Source organism: Gopherus evgoodei, unplaced genomic scaffold (genome assembly GCF_007399415.2).
Source record: "Gopherus evgoodei ecotype Sinaloan lineage unplaced genomic scaffold, rGopEvg1_v1.p scaffold_35_arrow_ctg1, whole genome shotgun sequence".
NCBI lineage: Eukaryota > Metazoa > Chordata > Testudines > Testudinidae > Gopherus > Gopherus evgoodei.
In genome coordinates this window covers 5,917,661-5,926,384 of record NW_022060027.1, presented here as the reverse complement: position 1 = coordinate 5,926,384, position 8,724 = coordinate 5,917,661, and the positions used below count along the sequence as shown (strand labels likewise).

General features: G+C 53.5%; 1 protein-coding gene across 1 annotated transcript; it reads right to left on the bottom strand.

The window, feature by feature from the left end:
• Positions 1-1,449: 1,449 nt before the first annotated feature.
• LOC115641778 lies at positions 1,450-3,960 on the bottom strand. Its single transcript, XM_030545159.1, has 2 exons — positions 3,358-3,960; positions 1,450-1,787 (listed from the first exon to the last, which is right to left on the bottom strand). The coding sequence occupies exons 1-2, from the start codon at positions 3,757-3,759 to the stop codon at positions 1,548-1,550; spliced, it is 642 nt and encodes a 213-aa protein (XP_030401019.1). The 5' UTR covers positions 3,760-3,960; the 3' UTR covers positions 1,450-1,547.
• Positions 3,961-8,724: the final 4,764 nt, after the last annotated feature.

Below are 8,724 nucleotides of genomic sequence, written 5' to 3'. Positions count from 1 at the left end.
TCGGACCCGCTCAGTCAGTGCACCAGGACGCTGCCCCCTCGGCTGGGGTGCCCCTCCTCTGACTTCTCCTTTAGACACTGGCACAACCAAGTTACGTATCACGCTCCGGACGCCGTCTGCTAGTTACCACTCCTCTCCTTGTGCCTGCCCGTCCTTATCTTATCCACGGGGTCGGGGTGTTGCTGGAGCACTTCTTAGCAACTAGTTTCCACAGTTACTTGAGAGATCTGTGGGGTTTCGTACCCTCCTCTGCGGTCAGGAATGTGCTTACTTGGTGTCAGATAATACCGAGTGGGTTGGTATTTGCCCATGGCCAGGCGTACTCCGGTTCCCACTGTTAGTTATGCCAAACTGAGGATTCCCTCTTCTGTTCATTCCCTCTGGGGCACCTGGCATCGGGCACTGGCAGTTGACAGGACACTGGGCTGGCTGGACCCTTGGTCTGACTGAGTCTGGCTGCTCTTATGTTCCTATGTCAAGGGCTCCCGCAAGGCCTACAATCCGGTTCATAGGCGCCAACTGCGTGGGTGCTCCAGGGCTGGATCACCCACAGAAAAAAAAGTGGGTGCCGAGCAGGGTCGTCCCTAGCCACCCCAGCCCCCACTCCCCTGAGAACTGCAGCAGGGCCAGGCCTGCACTCACCAGCGGTGGGAAGTACAGACCAGACTCTCTTCAGGATACTAAAATCAATAAGGGGCGGTCAGGGGACAGGGTAGCGGGTGGGGACCCAGGGGGCGGTTAGGGGCAGGGGTGTGGATAGGGGTGGGGCAGTAAGGAAGCAGGGAGCAGGGGGGTTTGGATAGGGGGTGGGGACCCAGGGGACAGTTAGGGGTGGGGGTGTGGATAGGGGTTGGGGCAGTAAGGAAGCAGGGAGCAGGGGGGGTTGGATAGGGGGTGGGGACCCAGGGGGCAGTTATGGGCAGGGGTGTGGATAGAGGTTGGGGCAGTTAGGAGGCAAGGGGCAGGAGGGGGTGGAGACCCAGGGGGCGGTTAGGGGCAGGGATGTGGGTAGGGGTCGGGGGGACAGTTGGGACAGGGAGAAGGGGGGTTAGATAAGGGGTGGGGTCCCGGGGGGCAGTTAGGGGACAAGGAGCAGGGGCCGGTTGGATGGGGCTGAGGTTCGGGGGGGCAGTCAAGGGACAGGGAAGAGGGTGGGTTGGATAGGTGTGGGAGTCCTGAGGGGCCTGTTAGGGGGCAGGGGTGTGGATAGGGGTCAGGGCAGTCAGGAGACAGGGAGAAGGGGGGGTTGGATAGGGAGTGGGGTCCTGGGGGGGGGTTAATGGCAGGGGTCCCAGGAGGGGGCGCTCAGGGGACAAGGAGCAAGGGGGGTTGGATGCGTCAGGAGTTCTGAGGGGGGCAACCGGGGGGCAGCCAGGGGGTGGGAAGTGGGAGGGGGCGAATAGGTGGTGGGGGCCAGGCTATTTGGGGAGGCACAGCCGTCCCTACCCGGCCCTCCATACAGTTTTGCAACCCCGAAGTGACCCTCAGTCCAAAAGGTTTGCCCACCCCTGTGCTAGCCGGTCACTCTACTCAGGGACAGTTTGACGTCAATCACATGAACGCTCTTCCTCAATAACCGCCAGAACTTTGTCCAAACAAACTGAGACATGAGGTTCCACGATGTCCTTCACTAATTTCTCCATACATTTTTGTTTTCTGGTCGAAGTATCCCTCATTTCAAATTGATCTTGCGTCTCATCGCTTTCACCGCAGTTGGAGCACCAAAGTGACCGCTTGTATATGACAAAAAGGACAGTCACCCCGAAAATGACGCCTAGACCCGCAATCTGGAGAGGAAAAAGAAAAATCAGCACATTCAGATTTGTTATTTATATTGGACTTTTTCTTCACAAATGTTTTGCGTCCCACCACCGGGGGTAGGGACAGGGTGACGTATAGTTTAAGGTCCCTGTGCACAGGTAGGCGTGAATCAAGCCTTGGAGGCTTTACTGACACAATCTAGTTATCACGAGTGTAATTTAGTAATCTGGGTCCCTTCCCTGCTCCATGCCCCGTAACACATCACATTTCAAAACAATCTGGGTTGAGGGGAGAATGTGACACTGACAGACCCTTATCCTGCCCCACTTTCCCTGCCAGAGGTGCCATCTTTCTGCTTGACCCCTGCTCTGCCCCAGACTCCTCCCTCACTCCTCCCCTTCTCCTAGACCCCCACCCCCTCTTCCTGCCCTGTTCCGCCCCCTCCGTCAAGTGCATCCAGCCCTCCAACGAACAGTGGGTGGGAGCTGCTGGGGGGGATGGGGAGGATCGGATTGGTGGGGCCCGCCAGTGGGTGCTGAGTGGGCGCCCGGGGCCGTGACTTGGTCTCTGAGGTGTTACCACGATACCATTGAATCTCAGAGTTACGAACAGACCAGTCAACCGCACATCTCCTTTGGAAGCTGGAAGTGCACAATCAGACAGCAGTAGAGACAGAAAAAAAAAATACAAGAAAGCAAATACAGAACAGTTTTGTGTTAACTGTAAACTACTAACAAATAAAGGGAAATCAGCATTTTTCTTCTGCATAGTAAAGTTTCAAAGTTGGTTTAAGTCAATGGTCAGCGTTTTGTTCACATTTACGTACATTTCAGAGTCACGAACAGCCTCCATTCCCGAGAGGTTCGTAACTCTGAGGTTCAACTGTACAAAGAAACCCAATGAATAGGGTGACCAGATAGCAAATGTGAAAAATCAGGACATGGGGTGTGTGTGTGTGGGGTAATAGGAGCCTATATAAGAAAAAGACCCCAAAATTGGGACTGTCCCTATAAAATAGGGACATCTGGTCACCTTACCTACGAATGATACCTCTTTTCCTAAGCTAGACAAAGCCAAAAAGTGAAGAAGGAAGCACACAAAACTGTGGCTGTGATCCCATATGTTTCAGTGCTGCTGAGACTCTCTTTTGACAACAGGGGTTGCTTGGAAAAATAGTGTGTAATTGTGTAATTAAAGACTGCATCATAACAAAGACAGAATTAAGGCCACACAGACAACCATAAAGCTGCATTTCCTAACTTCAGAGCATTTGACTTCCAACCTTAATATTCTTTTAAGATGATCTGTTTTACGTATGCTTTGAATTAACTCTCTATTTTGGATCTGTTTTGTGTGTTTTTATTTATTGCCTGAATGCCCCCAAGCAATACATCTCACATAGCATTTACCAGTCATTCTTATACAGCGTTAATGTCTCATGGCTGACCCAGGCTTTGGATCAAGGTACTTTTTTCAACCCTGCATTTGTAACTGTCTCATCTCTTCCAGACTGGACCAAGAATCCAAGACAGCTGAGAGCAAAATGCCAGAGAGGGTTGAGTTTCTCATGAAAGATCTGTAATGGGAGAACCTTACCTGTGATGTTACATAACAGTCACTGGGCTGTTCTGTATTGTCTGCTGTGAAGTCTTCAGATGTTTTACACAGACAATCCACATATTTTCCATCCAGGAGAAGAATGACAATCCATATAATAGAAGGCAAGACAATCCTAAAGGAAGACTCAAACCAGTGATCAAAGCTAAGGCAGCATCTCTTGAGATATTTTTGCTGAAAAGCCATGCTCATGAAAAGGAAAAGCACAGCTGGCACAACAAAATAGAGGACACTGTACCAGTTTCTTAAGGTCTTCTTTGGAGGACATTTAAATTCAACTTCCATTACATTTTCGATCCCTATCAAAATTAATAAGACAATTGAAGTAGATGCAATCCCATATTCTTTTTGCCAAGTCTCAAAAAATTTCTTAAATTTCATTTTGCCTTGCAAACCAGACTGCTGCTAACTCAGGGCCGGGGAGAGAAACGCTGAGACGTTTGGGTTATGTGGCTCCTCTCCACTTCGAGAGATAATTAAGTAGGAGTGAAAATGAAAGTGAAAATATTGCCACTGCAGGGGGAGAGTAGTCAGATTGGGTCAGCAGAGAACCCCGGACAGCCCACACTGCTCCTCGAAGGAGTCTAGGGAGCCAGCGGACGCTGCCCAGTGGCGTTCTGCCTGGATACGTGGCAACAACTGTCGCTTGGTAGCCACTAGTGAGGTGCCATCTGTGGCCGGGCAAGCAGATGAGTTCGGCAGCTCCTCGGGAGTAAGCAACTGCGGAAAGTGGGAGGTGCAAAGCTGTGCAGATCGAGGCTCGCTGACGGAGGGTCGTCCTCTCCCTGGGTAATTGGGGTCAGACCCAGGGCCTCAATCTCCTCAAAAATGGAGGAGAAGTCTCCACCCACTACCCCGGAGGGCTCTCCAGCGGCATCCGGGGCAACACTCACCCTGGTGCCGACGGGGGGCACGGATGGAAAGGGGGTGGGAGAGGCTCCAGCAGAGGGCCCCATGAGGAGGGACTCCAGAAGAGGGGCAGCAATTGCCCTTCTTTGCTGCCACGACACCCGCAGCCGGCTCCGGTGGTCGGAGCGTATCTGGGAGCAAGACAGAAGGCTCACTCCCAGCAGCCCCCTTCCCGGTCTTACAGGGGGCCTCCGCCCCCTCCACTTGCCCCGCTTCCCCCGAATGAGGACCCAGCACTCTGAGGTGTCATCGGACGGCTGTCTAGCAGGGGCAGGGCGGTGGGATGGGGTGTCGGGAGGGTAGTGGGGGGGCAGCATGAGGAAGGGAAAACTCCCCCTGGGACGGGCCCTCTCCCACACTCAGGGATAACCCCATCGTACTCTCCTCCACGGGCCCCACCAGACCATGCACCGTGGAGGTGGGGCCTTCCCACCCGGGTGTACTGGGGTGGGATTGCCCCCAGGGACCGAGTGGGAGCGGTGGTAGGCTGGGAAGGAGGAGGGGTGACTATGGATGCCAGGCCACCAGGGGTTTGGGGGTCCCGGATGCTCCTCCATGCCAGGCCAGGGGGCAGTCCCTCTGGATGTGCCCCATTTCCCAGCAGAGGTAGAATCGGGCCTCCCCTGAGGAATAACGTACCCAGATTTGGGCCCCCTAGCAGGGGACCAAAAAGGACCCTCGAGGGCCTCTCTGCCCCCAGTTGGAGCTGCACCTGCCGGCAGAACAGAGGGCGGGATCCTTACAGTGTCATTGGGGAGTGTGGTGAATACTGGGGTTCAATGTAAAAGGGGGTGCACAAGCATGGGGGGGACATGAGCACATGGAGCAGGGGGGCTAGCTGGGGAGGGGGTACCGAAGAGGGAGAAGGGTGAAGCAAATAGACTGGGGGCAGGGCAGGAAAAAGGAAAGAACTAGCTCCGGGGGCTGGGGCAGGGCAGGCAAACAAACTGAAGCTACCTGGGGCCAAACCAAAAAAAAAATTGCGGGTGGAGAAGGGCATCAAGGGACGGGCGGGGCAGGGGGCGGAACTGCTGCAGGGAGACGGGCGGGCAAGGCAGAGGACGGGGAAAGTCCACCAAGCGAAAGCAGCCAGAGATAGAAGGGCCAGTCCAAAGGGAGGCACATGCGCCCACGGGCCCTTGGGCCCTTGTTTACACAGTGCGCTGCTGGCTCCTGCCACAGGACCCGCCGGCGGAGAGCGAGGCAAGGCCAGCAGCCGAGTCCCAGAGGAAGGAGCGGAGGCAGAGGGTTGGTGGGGGCGGTTGAGGGTGGCAACAGTGGGGGTGGGTGCAGGGGGGACACATGGACCAGGGGGCAGGCTCCAGTCCATGCCACACCCCCAGTCTCCCCACAGCAACCGTGAATACTCCCAGCACAAGAGCAAAGTTGGAAAGTGACTCAGTTCTGCAGGGTTCCTGCCTGATCCCCCCCGTAGCGAAGGTCTCCGTCTTCCTCCTCGAGGCACCGGCAGGCTCCCAGGCAGCAGAGGCTGCACCAGGCAGCCTGGGAACCAGGCAGGAGGCAGCCCTCAGGTGGTATCAGCAGCAGCAGAGGCGGGGTCCCTCACTCCTCCTCCAGGAACCAGGCCAGCAGCCAAGCGCCACAAGGCCCGACAACAACAGCAAGCACAGCAGCTCCACACCCATACGAGATGGCAGATATGCCAGCCCTGCAGCAGAGGATGGGGATAGGTGACAAAGCAGGGCCAGGGAGCAGTGGGAGAGGGGAGATATATAAGCCCTAGGCTAGTTCCCTGTCGATTAGGGAGGGTGGCTGCAGGTTAATTGGAGCACCTGTAGTCAATTAAGGCCCTGTCAGGACTCTACTAAAAAACCCTGCTTCAGGCAGATTGTGTGTGAGCAGGGGTGGCTCCAGGCACCAGCACGCCAAGTGCGTGCCTGGGGCGGCAAGCTGTGGGGGTCACTCTGCCAGTTGCCACAAGGGCGGCAGGCAGGTTGCCTTCAGCGGCATGCCTGCCGAGGGTCTGCTGGTCCCGCGGCTTCGGCAGACCTCCCGCAGGTGTGCCGCCGAATCCACAGGACTGGGGACCTGCCGAAGGCAACCTGCCTTGCTTAGGGCAGCAAAATACCTAGAGACATCCTTGTGTGTGAGTGAGAGTGTGTGTGACTGACTGAGAGGCTGTGAGAAAGAGAGGAAAAAAACACCAAAACAAAACTCCCCAACAACAACCATGGAGTTGGGGGTCTGTGTCTCTGGGTATGTCTACATCTACAATTTTGCAGCGCTGGTTGTTACAGCCGTATTAGTACAGCTGTATAGGGCCAGCGTTGCAGAGTGGCCACACTTACAGCAACCAGCGCTGCAAGTGGTGTTAGATGTGGCCACACTGCAGCGCTGTTGGGCGGCTTCAAGGAGGGTTCGGGGAATGCGAGAGCAAACCGGGGAAGGAGACCAGCTTCGCCGCGGTTTGCTCTCGCGTTCCCCGAACCCCCCTGCAAACCGCAGGGAAGGAGACCTGCTTGCACGGGGGTTCGGGGAACGCAAGAGCAAACCGGGGAAGGAGACCTGCTTGATTACCAGAGAGGCTTCCTCAGGTATGCTGGGATACCTGCTTATTCCACGGAGGTCAAGAAAAGCACTGGTAAGTGTCTACACTTGATTACCAGCGCTGGATCACCAGCGCTGGATCCTCTACACCCGAGACAAAACGGGAGTACGGCCAGCGCTGCAAACAGGGAGTTGCAGCGCTGGTGATGCCCTGCAGATGTGTACACCTCCTAAGTTGCAGCACTGTAACCCCCTCACCAGCGCTGCAACTTTGTGATGTAGACAAGCCCTCAGTGTGGCTGACAATTGAATGACCCTCCCCCAGCGTTTTCCCTTCCCCAGCGTCAAGGATGGAAGAGGGTTAGAAACTTGCAGGGGTTGAGAGAGGCTGGGGCTCAGAGCGAGGAGCAAACCCAGACCCCTTTCCTCACTTCCCTCTTCTACCACCTTCCTGGGCCCCTTGCAGGGTCCTCGGCACCCCAAGAGCAGGAGCAAGGGGTCGTATCCTAGGCCCCTGCCAAGAAAAGCAGGGGACCTGTCATAGTATTCTATCCCCAATCTGAACCTTAGAGTCCAAAAAAATGGGGTACCAGCATGAATTCCTCTAAGCTTAATTACCAGCTTAGATCTGATAAGCTGCCATCACCCAAAATATATAATGTTTTGGGGCACTCTGGTCCCCCCAGAAACCTTCCCTGGGGACCCCAAGACCCAAATTCCTTGAGTCTTACAACAAAGGGGAATAAACCACTTCCCCCCTTCTCCTTTCTTCCTCCCAGATCTTTCCCTCCCTGGGTACACTAGGAGATCACCGTGATTCAAACTCCTTGAATCACAACACAGAGAAATCAGGTTTGTTTCCCCCACTTCTCTCCCCCTCCCAGGCATTCCCTCCCTGGGCTATCCTGGGGAGATAGACATATTGAAGCTCCGTTAATCTAAACAAAGAGATTTCCCCTTTCCCCCTCCCTTCTTTCTCCCTGTCTCCCACCACTTCCCTGGTAAGTACAGACTCAATTCCCTCAAGCCTCAACAAGGGGAAAAAATCAAACAGGTCTTAAAAAGCAAAACTTTTAATAAAAGGAAAGAAAAAAAGTAAAAGTTGTCTCTGTAATCTAGATGGTAAATATTACAGGGTCTTTCAGCTTATAGACACCAGAGAGAAGCCTCCCCCCAGCAAAAATACAATTTAAAATACTTCCAGCAAACTACACATTTGCAAATACAGAAAACAATCAAAAGACTATAACCGCCTTTCTACTCAATACTCACTATTCTGAATATATAAGAGACTGTAGCAGGGAGATTGGCAAGAAACCTGGTTGCACGTCTAGTCCCTTTCAGGACTCAGAGAGAACAAAGCAAAACCCAAAAACCACAAACAAAGGCTTCCCTCCACTGAGATTTGAAAGTATCTTGTTTCCTGATTGGTCCTCTGGTCAGGTGTTTTTGGTTCCCTGTTTGTTAATCCTTTACAGGTAAAAGAGACATTAATCCTTAACTATCTGTTTATGACAGGACCCACCATACCAATGTCGGCCATTTTGCCACACCTTATAAAAACATCCCCATTCTTGGTGGTTCCATTAAGTGCTGTTGTCTAGATACGAGCATTGTTCACAAACGGCACCCTATTGATTTCAGTAGGGTCTCGAGTAGTTAGGCTGGCAGACTGGAAACGATTTCCCATTTTCCACTATAGTTTATCCTCCGTGTTTCCTTGGATATGACTTTGTCAACAATAATCATTCATCTCATATGGCAGCAACACCCTAGTTAAGCTTGTAAGTGGCTTTATTTTAGCTGGATGATAAAGTTCTCCGAGCGTTTTGATTTATAACATTCAATTTGAAATGCTGACTGTAGCATTTTACATTTTCTAGGGCATTTTGGAGGGGGGGGGGAATATCCGAATTTAGTTGTCAGTTT